Raw genomic sequence first — 13,559 nt, 5'->3', positions numbered from 1 at the left:
CTGCCCAGGCCCGCGTGACCCGGCACAGGCGGGCGGCCGCGCGCCCCCCCGGCCGCTGGGGGCGCTGTGAGGAGGCGGCGCTGCCCCCCCGCCCCGCCCGCCCCGCCCGGTGCCGGTGGCGGAGCAGCCGCCCCGCCGTGCCCGCCATGCCCCGGTACTGCGCCGCCACCCGCTGCAAGAACCGCGGCGGGCAGAGCGCCAGGGACCAGCGCAAGCTCAGCTTCTACCCGTGAGTGGCCGCGGAGCGGGGTGGGGTCTGGGTAAGGGCTGGCCGTGGGGCTGATAGTGACCGATAACCGAAGAAGTATATAAATGGCCGAGAGGCGGAACTCTGGAGGCTGGTGGTCGCCTTGGAATCCCTCCCGATCCCGGGAGGCTGGAGGGAAATAACTTTCTGCAGGAAGGGAAAGGTGTCGGGAATAAAGAGTGGACAGGCTGGGATGTAATCACACCGCGCCCCCCGTAAGGGGGACGGAACTTGGACGAGGAATGGATGGTACGCCAGCCTCCAAGGGCCCTGGAATAGGTGCGGAGGATCCATTAAGACCAAGAGATTCAGATAAAAAATAAAATCTGCGCTTTTTAGCCTGCTTCGCTGCTGCCTCTGTGGAAGGGTTGTTCTAGCGGGGCAGGCAGTACTGGAGGCGCTGGAAGTGCCTTCGCCTGTGTGTCCTGCGTATGGCATTGCAGTCCAAGGAAAAAACCTGGCAGAGTAGGAAAGTAAACCTATATTTATTCCTTAAAATTAAATATTCCCACTAGAATTATTGGCTTTCCTGCACTGCGAACAGAGGCGTTGCTGGTTTGTTTGGAAGCAGCCGAGTTGGCTGGAAGCTAACTAGCTCTGTTGCCAAAAACCAGTTTATGATGGCTGCGTTGTACTATCCAGCCACTGAATGGATCAGTTGCCATCCAGCCCGCAGTAACCTCTGGACTGTTGTGGGTACGTGGCTGTCGATTCACAGAATGGTGAGTTATAAACAGCATTTCACAATCCTGAGAGAAGCACAGTGCAGGTAACTAAGTATTAATGTATTTGTGTTAAATAGTAGTGTGGAACCATTTGCCAACAGAAGGAATTTAAGAAAAATTTGAAAAATAAATTTCACAGCTATCCTCAAAATCTGTTTTGGTAAAATTCATACCTCAAACTAAGTTTGGCTTCAGTTTCTGAGTAGTCATAGTTATTTCGAGATAAGGAAGGCTGTGTAAGAAGACGACTTCAAAGAAATTTTAGTTCAGATTGAAGGAAAGCTCATTTCCCTGGCGCATCTCTAATGTAGAATGCATCATAAAACAATCATGAAAATTATTTATTTTTCCTTATGCTTTAGAGAATGTGAGATAATCAAAACAAGTTTGAGCACTGAGTCATGTTCATATTCAAATGTTATGGACATGATTGCAAGAACACAGATGTTTTATCTAGCCATTGAGTTGTGCTGAGTTCCAAGTATAATGCTCCCGTAGAAGGCATGCTGAGACTTGATTTATGGTGTTCTGCTCCCTTGCTCCTTACCACCCCCAGAGGAGTCCTCTACTGCTCTATGGTTTGGGGTCTGAGCCCCTTCCAAATGTTTTTAACTGTAACCTAATCTCAGCTGGCCTAACTCCTAACTTGGCCCTTCTTTGTTTCATTTCCTCACCTCTCTGACTTGTGCAGTGATGGCAACTGCTAAATAAATACTGTCCACTTCCTCTTTCCATTTTCCTTTTTTTTTGTCTTGTTTACACCAGAGAACAGATTCTGTTGATGAGTAAGGGGTATTGAAGCATGAGCACCTTTTGTGCAAAGGTGCCCTTAAGCTAAAATAATAACTTTAACTATCAGACCTGTCTCTTGCTACAGATTATTTTGTTTTCTATCTGAAGCAGGCTGAGTCTGGGGAAAGCAAGGAGTGGTGTGTTACAAGAGTGTAGGGATAGGTGTTCTTTTTTCAGAAGATTTCATTTTGAGGAGATTAGAGCTTAATTAAATATTTGCTTGAGGAGACTTTCTGCCTAAGAAGAAACCCCTTTTTCAAAGATAGGGGAGGTTTCTTTCCCTCTTGCATTCCAGAGAAAAGCTGCTCCTGTGGGCAGTTCCTTGGAATGTGGAGAGGTAAAACAGATGTTACAGGCAGGCGCAGCAGAGAGGACAGAGGAGATAAAGAGGCCTGGAAGAAAACAGGAGTTTGGGTTCTCTCTCTCAGGCGTAGCACTGCTTTGCAGCCTGGTGCAGCTTTTCCTTTTTAGCGTTTTTAGCATTCGCGTCTTCAGAATAAACCTTTCCACTGCCTTGGCATTTTTGGTGGTACCTGCGTGTATCTTGCCGCACAAAGAGTGACTGCAAATGTTCTCAAGACCTTCTTGGAGATGGTGTGATTGGTGACATGATCACCATGCTCTTAGTGAGAGACTTTTTTGGACCTATGTAGTAACTCATGTGGCATGCTGTGTAGTATATGCAATGCTGCCACTGGGTGTACACAATGTAAGTAGGCAGGATTTGAAAAGCTTGAACCTCTAACCTGTCCTTCAGAGGTTATTGTGTTCTTGCCAGCATCATTCCTTGTATTCCTGCAGATACTCAGAGCTGGATGCATCAAAAGCTTGCTCTGTTTCCTTGGTAACTTGAAAACTTATACGGCAAGAAATTCAAAAGGTTGGGATGGAGTGAAGACATGCACTGTTGTGCTGTGCATTTCAGCTGTCTTTCTCTCAAAATAACCTGAGTTTGCAGTTTTGGAACACTGGACCTGTGTAACAGTCATAGCTATGTGTGGCTTTTGGAGGAAACCTGCAGCTTCGAGAACTTGAGGGTGAGATCTAGGATTTGTCAAGGAGTAGCCTGACTGACTGGTACCTTTTGTAGCATTTGGGTGACAGCACTCCAGGATCTCTCCCCAGGTTCTGTTATGTGGGAATGTCTCATTGCAGAACCTTTTTTTTTTTTGTTTTGTGCATTGAAGTTCCATAAATATATGGTAGTAAGCATAACCAAAAGAAGTGATTGTTAAATAAAAGGACAAAAGAGCTAAGGGAAGAGACATGAAGTTAGGAATACTCCATTTCAACTTCGTGAGTAAAAGGAAGTGACTCCTGTAGAGAGACTGTAGTCACTTGTTCACATGTCAGTGTTTCTCTTGTCCATCATACTGCCAGCAGCTAATACTTCTTGCACCCCACAGTTACAATCAGGTCGTCTTTAATGGCCACCTGACTCTGCTTCTTATAGTTTCACATACACAAAAGCTGATTATTTTTCTTGTAATTATGATTGCTTATGATTCCCAAGAATATTGTTTTCTTAATAGTAGTCACTTAACGGGTGCTCAGAGTTCAACTTATGGTTTATGTATGTGTTTATATGCTAGAGTTAAAATAAACTTGATATGCACCAGAGAAACATATAAGCACATTTCAAACACCCTGATATGCGTCTGAGAAGAGGTGTGAGCCAAGAGTGGTCTAAATGTTTATGTTCCAATTACCTTCACTGCTTGACTGTATAGGCATCATAATGAACCTTTAATTTCCCTTTAACTTGTGTATTGCAATTCATTAGATAAATTACATATTTCTTTTTCCTGTGTAATTTGTCTGACTGTTTGCATGTGTTTTCAAAATCAATTTTTTTTTTCCTGTGAACATGTATACTCTTCATTTTCCTTTTCAGGTAGATTAGATGGTTGAAAAGTTAGTTATGAAATATAAAATAGTATGTGTGCTCCTAATGCTGTGAGAAAGCTTAATTGCTGAAACACGAAATACAGGAATGTTTTACATCTGTATGTATTTACTTTTGGAACAAAATGCAAATCCCGCATTGGAAATATGTTTGCAAATTATCTGATAATACAAAATGAGGTGTGTACTCTGGTGAACAAAAAATACTAGTTGTGTCTAGTAAGACAAAAAAGCCCTAGAAATACTATTAATAAAATGAGGGCCCGTCCTAACTTTCTTTAAATTTTGTCTGAGTATTTAATATCCCCTCAGCAGAACTGCTTTCTGAGCAAGTGTTGTGGGATAAAACCTACAAAACATCTTGGCCATGGTTTCTGAAAACCTTGGCTAGTATAAATCAGCAGAAATTCTGCTGCTGAACTCCAGAACAAATACCCATCTACAAATAATATGTATAATTATTGGATTAACATGTATATGACATCCTGATTGGCATTTAATATTTTAAATTTTTGAAAAAATATTATTTTAATACCTTGTAAGGGACGATGAGATATTCTTTTTTTTAAAAAGAAAGAAAGAAAAAAATAACAGGGTTTTTTTGGTTTTTTTTTCTTTTTAACGTGTTTTTGTTTGTCTTTTCAACTGCTTTAAAAAGATTTCCACTTCATGATAAAGAGCGACTTGAGAAATGGTTGCGGAATATGAAACGAGATTCATGGACTCCAAGTAAGCACCAGCTTCTGTGCAGTGACCATTTCACCCCTGACTCCCTTGATGTGCGATGGGGTATACGATACCTGAAACACACTGCTGTGCCAACAATCTTCTCTTCCCCAGATGATGAGGTAACCTAATTTTATCTTTTTTTTGTTGTAGTACAAAGATAACCAACTATAATATAGATGTTCTAATTACCTAATTATCTGTAATATAATCATAATATAATCATAAATTATTTTAAAAATAGAATTCCTGTCCGTTAAAATAGTTTGTCAACAGGACTGACACAAAACATATGTGTGAGATTCTATAGCATAAAGGAAGAACGACTGACCATACTCTGACTGGAGCTTCAATATCTTTTTAAACTGGAAATTACAGAAGCATTTACTATAGAAAAATCTAAATTCTTCATGAGAATGATTCTAAATTTTTTTCCAGTGCAATTAATCTTAATATTTTAATGTTCTTTTTAGGCCTTTTATTAACTGTACAGAAATACTGGGTTTGGATTGTATTATTTTCAAGCTACACATTTCTTTTTCCTGTTCCTAACCTCTCTAACACCTAAGAGCTCAGGACTGTAGGCTGCCAAAGATATCCTACAAAGACTATTCCATCTTGTCTTTCACAGGATTGTAATATTGGTTACATAAAAGTACTGTACTACACAGGCACCTGATCTTGGTGAAAGCTATGCTAATTCTCTTCTGATGTGTAACTGTCTTCCTCTGTATCATCACGTTGGAGATGGGAGAAATGGGAGGACTGGAATTAAAGCTAAATTGATGAATCTGAAATATGTAGCTAATTAATTTTACAAAACAAATAATATTTAATCAAGAAGTACTTTATCTTCTTGGACAGCTGCAACTGTTGTCTAGACTGCTTTTGACTCTCTAGAATGATAAATCTCTCAAATAGAAAAATAGAAAATCTTTCAATTTATGGCAGTAGTAACCTTAACAGGAAATATCTTTCCATTACCCCCCCACCTGCTTCAATATATCCCTCACTTCCCTGTGCTGCTGTTGTAACAGGGAGCTTTGGAACTGAACTTTGCTGCCCCATGCTTCTGTGCTATTACAGATAAGCTGTGTGTTTTCACTCCAAAGAAACATTGTTTTCCCCATGTCTTCTTCATTCTTTCTTGATTTGCATGTGACCATAGACCAGTCATAGTACACCTACAAAGATGGACAGTGGAGTTACGAAGGTAACAAACTTTTTATGTAATGCCATTGCCAAGAACATACCAATGGCTTCTCTAAATTATTTTTGCATCAGCAATATATATCTGAGAAAGCCCAGATAGATTTATCAAGTTTGGAAGAGTAATATCCTATGCTTCCTTTCAATAAATCCAATCACTTCCCCGCTATCAAAAAAAGAGAGATGCCAGTTCTTCATACCTGTGATGCTGTGACCTTGTTTTGCTGGGATCTCACTTCTCTCTCTGGCGTCACTTTTTTCTCACTGCACTTTTCTAAACATCAAGTCATATCCTGTTGATGACCACCTCAGCAAATCAGCAGTATCTGTTGACTTGACTTCTGGTTCTGTACTTGCCCAAACCTTAATTTTCTACATAGAGTGAATATTCACAAAGATATGGGAAAGAATTCTCCTTACTTTGGGGAAGAATCCTTTGTTAGTGTGTTCTTGACTTAATGTAGAGGAACAAGAAGCTAAGGCCCCAAGCTGCATTTGGAAAGCTGAGAGTGAAGAATTGTATATTTGCATATTGTTCACCACCAGCTTGCTTTATGTATTACCAAGAAGTGAAGGATATCTTCCCAGAAATGCTAAATGATTTTACTAGAAAAAAATGACACCCGCTATTTTTTTTTTACTGACATACAAAAGAGCTCATTTGCATAATGATCTTAAATGTAATCATGTAGTGATGTAGTTAATGGGAAAGAGGGGGGAAAAAAGGTGTGTAAAAAGGGATAAGCTTCAAATTGTCTCTCTTTCAGTATCAACTTCTGTTTAAAGTCCTGTTAACATTGCATTGTTCTGCTAAGATTTGTACCTATCAAAGAAGTAATTTAAGAATTGTAAAGTTTAATTGTCAGAATTGAATTGCTGGTTTAAAAATCAGCCTATGTGATTGTGCATGAATATGTTTCATTATTCAGCAAACCTGTGTTCATAATCTTTTTTTTTGTTGTTAAATTCTGTTTGGCATATCCTGCATGAGTAAAAGTTTGCTACATCTTTCTAAAACAACTTTGATGCATCTTTAATGCAAGAATCTTGTACTATGTACATTTAATATATTAATATATTTAATACAATATTTTAGGTGGTAACAGGAGATGCTACTCAGTCTTTGTGTAGTTGTTTCTCTTAAAGTGCTTTTAAAATTACTGTCCTATGTAAAACAGTCCACATTCCTTAGAGTTCAAAAAAACCCAAACAACAAAACAAAAAAAAACCACAACCAAAAAACAAAACAAAACCAAAAACTGTTATTGCCGTTAGAGCTTTAAAATATTATTTTAACATTTAGGACCTGAAGCAAAGTTACAGAAGATACTTACATGAATTTTTGGACCTCTGGTATAGTTTTTAAACAGTGCTTGTCTATATTACTCCTTATGCCATACCATGCTATAGAATGAGATTTGCCTAATTTTTAAATTTTTTTTTCTCCATCAGGAAAAAGATTGTTCTCAGAAGAGTCCACGAGAAATACGGAGACAAGACCTGGAAGAAATAAATGTAGTGTCAGAGAAAGCATCTGTACCGCTTGAACCTTGTGCACCAAAGGAAAATCCTGTAGTTGCAGAAAACGTAGAGGAAGAAGCAGAAGTAGTTTGCTCAGCTGCATTCAGTAAACCTTTACACATTCAAAACCTGCAACTTCAAAATGAAGACGACTTTCAGGCAGAGAGTGTCGTTCTTGATAGTTCATCTGCACAGCATATACATCAACCTAATCCTGTTTTAATGGCAGCAGCAGTCCACAGCATGGAAGCTACCAGCGTTCATACTTCTGTGGAGGATCCAGGAGGCTGTACAGCTACAGTCTTGCAATTTACAGATCCTGACTACATGAATTCGTCTCTGAAACTAAACAGTGCTGTAGGGCCAATTCCTGATTATGCAATTGAAAATCCTGTCCCTCACGTTGTCTGCTCTGGTGAAGTACAACCAACAAGTGAAGATGCGGTTTTACTGAGTACAGTCACACAAAATATTGAACAGTTCAGTGGAAGTGAAGAATCTGTCATTGCTATTATTGTGCCATCTGAGAGTCCAGAACAGCCTGAAATAGTAAATAGTTCTTTCCTGGCTGTTAAGGAAGAGTTTCTTGACACTGAGGAGACAGATATGATTGAATATGGTGGAAGTGAAATATTACAAACTGAGCATTCATACTGCAAACAAGACATAGACAGAGATCACCTTTGGCAAAAAATTTCAAAACTCCACTCTAAGATAACTTTACTTGAAATGCAGGAGGTAAAAACTTTGGGGAGACTCAGGTCCTTGGAAGCTCTTATTGGACAATTGAAGCAAGAAAACCAGCTTTCTGAAGAGAAACTGAAGACAGTAGAAAACTGCTTTACAACCCTTGAAGTAACTATAATACAGTAAAGGCTTTCACTGATGGTTCTAAAATATCTTTTTAGTATCTTTGACAGTCCTTTTGGACAAATTAACTTTTGTTTTCGTCATAGTGTTTTAAACATCTAATGCAAATTATGTGACGAGCAAATATTCTTTAAAATGTTACATCAGCCAAAGCTAAGTGGTAGACTATTGCCTGTAAAACATGACTTGCACGTAAGCTTAAAAAAACCCTCTCAATTGGGTGAATTTTTCTAAAAAAGTGAGTGAATTGAATCAATAAAGTCAAGTTAACCCTTTCTAGCTGCAGCCTCCTCCGAAACATGTAGCTCCTGCATTTGAGGCAGCAGTAGAACAGACAGAATAAGCATGTGGGATGGACAATTATAAAATCGTTGTTTAAAAAAAAAAAAAAAGTGTCCCAATTCTCTTTCAACTGAGTAAAGAGATATGTAATATGCATTTTTCAGTGAGGCCAAAATTGCTCTTTAGTCTTCTGTTCATCTAACATTTGTTCTGGTAGTTTTTTGTACACTTGGATCTTACTAAAATTGTTTCTGCAATAAAAGGTGTTGCCTTTCATTTGGTTCTTGAAATAAAAATTCTCTAAGAATATTGTTCACTCCCCTTTATTGATTTTATTAACTATTTCAAGTTATGGGGTACCTCTACAGTAGACAGATACTACAGTTCATTTTGAGGGAAATTAATTTGCTTAAATACTTGCTGCTTACTCTGTCTGTTTGCCACCCCTTGGATCTAGAGTTTGCTGTACACAGAACCAGCACTAGATCATCCATTCCAACTGTACATTGTGGCTGGACTGGATGATCATTGTAGGTCCCTTCCAGCTGAACTATTCTGGGATATTCTATTCTACAGTGATTAGACTACTTGAGGAACTCGGTTGTGATTTCCTTTATTCCAGAATTGTGTCATCCCCACCACTACAAGTTCAGTCCAGGACTGGAGTTCCTTTGGGTTCCTTTGCAGTCTGTTATTCGTATTCTCTTTCAGACACATTCTAAACTGTCCTGGTAATTTTTTCGTGTGGAATTGAGGATCAAGCAACACTAAACAAAGCTGGCCTCCAACTAGATAGGTTGCAAACTAGTCACATTTCAGAGAATTTTTGAGACTTAGAGTATCTGTGCAGAAGTTGGGCTGCTAAAGCACAGAGCTGTAGGAAGTTAGTCTGTATTAGTAACCAGTTAAGCTAAGTAACCAGTTAGGCTTGTTTTGTTCTTCAACTAGTTATCTTCTTGTAGGCTTTATGCACAGGATATGCTTGGTAATATTGCTAAAGGACATAATGGTCACTTATAATATGATGAATTATTTACTGGGAGTCTGTGACCCACTGATTTTATTCCCTCTTATTATCTCATTTTATTCCATCTTATTACTCCCTATAGCAAGAGAACACTCCTGTTCTGCCTTGTGTGCTCTGAAATCACAAGGGATGTCCTGTATCCTCTAGAAACATTGCTGTTATATAGAATCCAATCTTGTGAACATTTTTCAGGTGGCTTCTCTGAACTGCACGTTTTGTAATTTTTGTGAAGTAAGAGATCTTTCAAAGTGATTTACAAAATGCTGTATGAAATTGCTAAATGATTTGGCAATTTTAGAGGTTTTTTAATGTCACTACAAATCCTCTGCTAACCCTGTATATTTGAAGGCTGATCACGCACTTCAGAAGTACACTGTAGGTTTTGGATGGCAATGAGAACTTGGACATGGCAAAAGAGTTGCTATACTTCAAGCTATTATCTCAGCAAAGCTCTATTCCCAAAGAAAATGTGAGAGTTTTAACACAGTATTTGCATAGCTGATGTATTTTGCTTTTAGTAATAGCTTCCGGTATTAAAATTGAGAACATTATTTTTCACATAGATTTCTTTAAACCTGGGGAAAAAAACCACAAATGTTCAATTTTCCTTTTTTTTTTTTTTACAGAGTTTCTTGGGACTATATTAGAACAACTCAGTAACTCTACAAGTCTGTCGCCAAGTCTACAGATTTCCCTTCTATAGTGTGTTTTGGGCCAATGGGCCCAAGGTAGACGTATTACTTTAAAAATATTTACATTATAGGTGGCTATTGTTGCTTACAGGAAGATACAGCTGGTTCATTTGCCTCAGTAATAAGCTGACACTGAATTACTCAGGCTAATTATTACACAGAAGGAAAAGTAGCATGTTGGAAATGGCCACACCCCACTGAATTAGATGCTACATGTACATTTTGTTTTCACTGTTTCCTAATCATAAACTGTACAGCCTTTGCACACAATTTTATTTCACCAAACCTGATGGGCGCTTGAAGGTGCTGTATTACTCCTTAAGATCCAGTGGAAACCCCTTTTGTACAGTCAACCCAGCATCAAAGCAGTGCACTGAATCATCATTCCTTCTGTAATGTATTGGGCTTATCTTGATCCAAGTCAAATGTCCTCACATTTTCAATAATTTTGCATTTGCATCACCTTTTTTTAAAGTTTTGACTTTCAATTTCCACTAATGTAATTAACTATTCTAACACTTTATAGATTTAACAGATGGCATCTATTTTATTAATTCACCCCTTTAACTGTTCAGTTGTATTTCTTTACCACTGTCCACTGGCTACTGTAGGAATTTGGCATTTGCTTTCTCTTATACCTTCATTTCAATTCCACCAGTTTTATTAAACTTGCCTACAAGCAGTGTGGTTCCATCTCAAATAAATTGGTGCCCATTTCCCCTGATTTTCCATCTTCTTTACGAGGTGGAGTGTGAAGTTTTATTTCTTTCAGTCTGAATGCAGGGACAGGTACAGGGGATTTTTTCTTTCTGTCAGACTGATAAATATCCAGGACTTCTGTGCTTTCTTGCATCAGTGGTGCAGATATTGACTGCACTCTTGCATGCATCACAAGCATTCATTACAAGTCTGTCTAGATCTCTCATTAGATGTGTTCGATCCTTTTTCAGTCTTTTTACCACAGTGAAGTTGTAATTATTCCACTTAAACCCTCTCCTACTCTTGAGTCTTGGCTCCTGCATTAGAAAAGCTAGCAGCAGACCTGGGCTCACTCAAAATGCCCTATTGGTTAGTAATTGTTACCTCTTTTCTGTTTTGCCCAAGCTAGTCCATGATGGGTGCTCTGGATGGGTGCCGTGGGGTCCAGCTGTGCCCATGTCGACCTCAGGGCAGTCACCTGCTGTGCCTCCAGTGAAGGGACCCCCTGGGACTGCAGTGCTGCTGGGCTCTAATGGCACAGTTCGACTCGTGCTAGAGGCTGCCTTCTCTTCAGTTAAGCTATATGCCACATTTTAAAAATTGCAGTTCCCTCCATCTCCTAACATCTTCTGTAATGGTTACATTTCCTTCATACATAACCACACTGCTGCTTTTGGCTGGTACAGTTAATTTTCTTCACAGTAGCTGATATGGGGCTGTGTTTTGGATTTGTGCTGGAAACAGTGTTGATAACACAGGAATGTTTTAGCTACTGCTGAGCAGAGGTTACAAGGCCTTTTCTACCTCTCACCCCACCCCACCAGCGAGGAGGGTACACAAGGAGTTGTGAGAGGACACAGCCAGAACAGCTGACGCCAACTGACCAAAGGGACCCCAGACCATATGGTGTCATACTCAGCATATAAAGCTGGGGGAAGAAGAAGGAAGAGGAGTGTGTTTTGAGTGATGGCATTTGTCTTCTCCAGTCACCATTACCCATGATGGAGCCCTGCTTTCCTTGGGATGGCTGAACACCTGCCTGCCCATAGGAAGTGGTGAATGAATTCCTTGTTTTGCTTTGTTTACATGTACAGCTTTTCCTTTCCCTATTAAACTGTCTTTATCTCAACCCACAAATTCTCTCTATGTTTCTGATTCTCTCCCTTATCCCACAATGGCAGAGTGAGAAAGTAGCTATGGTTGCCGACTGGGGTTAAACCACAACGCACACTTTGGTCCCCACTGCCCTGTGTACAACTCGATCCTGCTCTTACTGGATAATGCCACTTAACTGCAGGTTAAAGTCATACGTGCAAATCTGCACTCCTGCAGTTCAGCCTGTATCCAGTACTGCCTCAGCAAAGCACCTGGCACAGCCTATTCCAGCCTTTCCATATCGCAGTGAGATGGTCTAACACCCAGGGAACCCATTATGTTGCCAGGTGAGAGCTCATGCTGGCAGGGGCTGCCTGCAGGCTCTGGACCCCTACAGCCATAATTAGTTAATTATGTCAATGACAGTGGTAGACTCTGTTAGGGACTACAGTGGTAGAGACTGAGGTAAATGCTCAAATTCCTTTGCTCTTTAGAGATTTTAAACTTCATAATGACAGTAGGGCAACGAAACCTAGAGCCTGCTTTTGTGAGAGATGGGCAAACCCAGCAGACACTGTGAGCAGCAGACAGTATTTTAACCACCTAGGAAGAACTCAACAAATTCCACACCCTGCCTTGAGGAAAAGTCTGACATGGGTTAGTGGCAAGTGACTTGGTCCTTTTCCGTAAAGTCCACAAGCAGGAAGCCTCATGCTGTGTTGTAAGGCTGGAGGGGAAATGGCACCTGCACACCTGGGCCTTAGGAGAGACGCTCAAGGCATGGGAGATGCTCGGGGGACAGGGAGTAAGGAGTGGGCTTTGGCATTTGCACTGGCAAAAGTGCTTTTCTGTGGGGCATCTCTGCAATGTCAATGCAGCACCAGTTGCAGGTGCTGTCCCTTCTATGGGTTTCCACACGCTAGGCACAGCTCAAAGATACAGGGAAAACCAAGTAATGCACTGGAAGGCATGGATCACCAGCACCAAGGCAAGAGGGAAGAGAAACAGAAAGGGAAAAGGACAAATTATATGCTCATCAACAACTTAAACATTAACGTAGATTTGGACAAAAAATATTCTTTTCTCATTTACAAAAGCATTTTATGACTTACTTACACAAGCTAATTTAAATTTCTGCAACCTCAAGTGGATTTCTAGAAATGCTTTAGCATTTTATTCATGCTAGATCTTATAAAAATATTATTGCTCTATTTTCTCCTCCACTGAAACTAGTATAATGCCTTTCTAATTTACCTGACCATTTAACGCTGCAGAGAAGATGTGAGTTTCAGCCAAAATATTTCCCACAAAGAAAACAATAAGAACAAAACATCTAAACAGACTTTTTCCAGTAAATATATCTCTTGTCATTATTAAATATTATGGGATACTTTGCGAAAAGTCTATCACCATTTAAATATCTACCTTTCCTAAAAAGGACACTTAGACTGGCATTTCTGAAAGCATAAAAGCAATTTAGAAGCCTGTTTCACAGCCATTCAAAATGGTTAAACTGTAGAGATGCTTTTGGAATATATCTATATTTACATATAAACCCAGTATATACTGCATGTATCTGAAGCAGCAGTGTTCCCTGTAAGCAGCAGGTGGTGCTACTGGATCGTTCCGTAGGAGTCAGACCAAAGACGTGCATTTAATTTTTTATTCTGTTGTTATTGAAACCGTATGGAAACAGATTAACTATGGGCGGCAGGGGGAGGAGGTGTTTCCTTATATTTCAGCTACATCTTTAATAAAGAAGGGTAGTA

General features: G+C 39.8%; 1 protein-coding gene across 2 annotated transcripts; it reads left to right on the top strand.

The window, feature by feature from the left end:
* Nucleotides 1–74: 74 nt before the first annotated feature.
* Nucleotides 75–10,736, top strand: THAP5 (THAP domain containing 5). Of its 2 annotated transcripts, none has more exons than XM_051795553.1 (3): nucleotides 75–229; nucleotides 4,328–4,517; nucleotides 7,057–10,736. In XM_051795553.1, the coding sequence occupies exons 1-3, from the start codon at nucleotides 147–149 to the stop codon at nucleotides 7,996–7,998; spliced, it is 1,215 nt and encodes a 404-aa protein (XP_051651513.1). In that variant the 5' UTR covers nucleotides 75–146; the 3' UTR covers nucleotides 7,999–10,736. The 2 variants fall into 2 exon arrangements, with proteins under 2 accessions (XP_051651513.1, XP_051651514.1); XM_051795554.1 differs by having other exon boundaries at nucleotides 152–260.
* The last annotated feature ends 2,823 nt before the right edge of the window (nucleotides 10,737–13,559 follow it).

Source organism: Manacus candei, unplaced genomic scaffold, assembly GCF_025592945.1.
Source record: "Manacus candei isolate 608988 ecotype Guabito, Panama unplaced genomic scaffold, ASM2559294v1 h1tg000043l, whole genome shotgun sequence".
Taxonomy (NCBI): Eukaryota; Metazoa; Chordata; class Aves; order Passeriformes; family Pipridae; genus Manacus; species Manacus candei.
The sequence above is the reverse complement of the archived record's forward strand: the minus strand, read 5'-3'. Positions and strand labels throughout refer to the sequence as shown.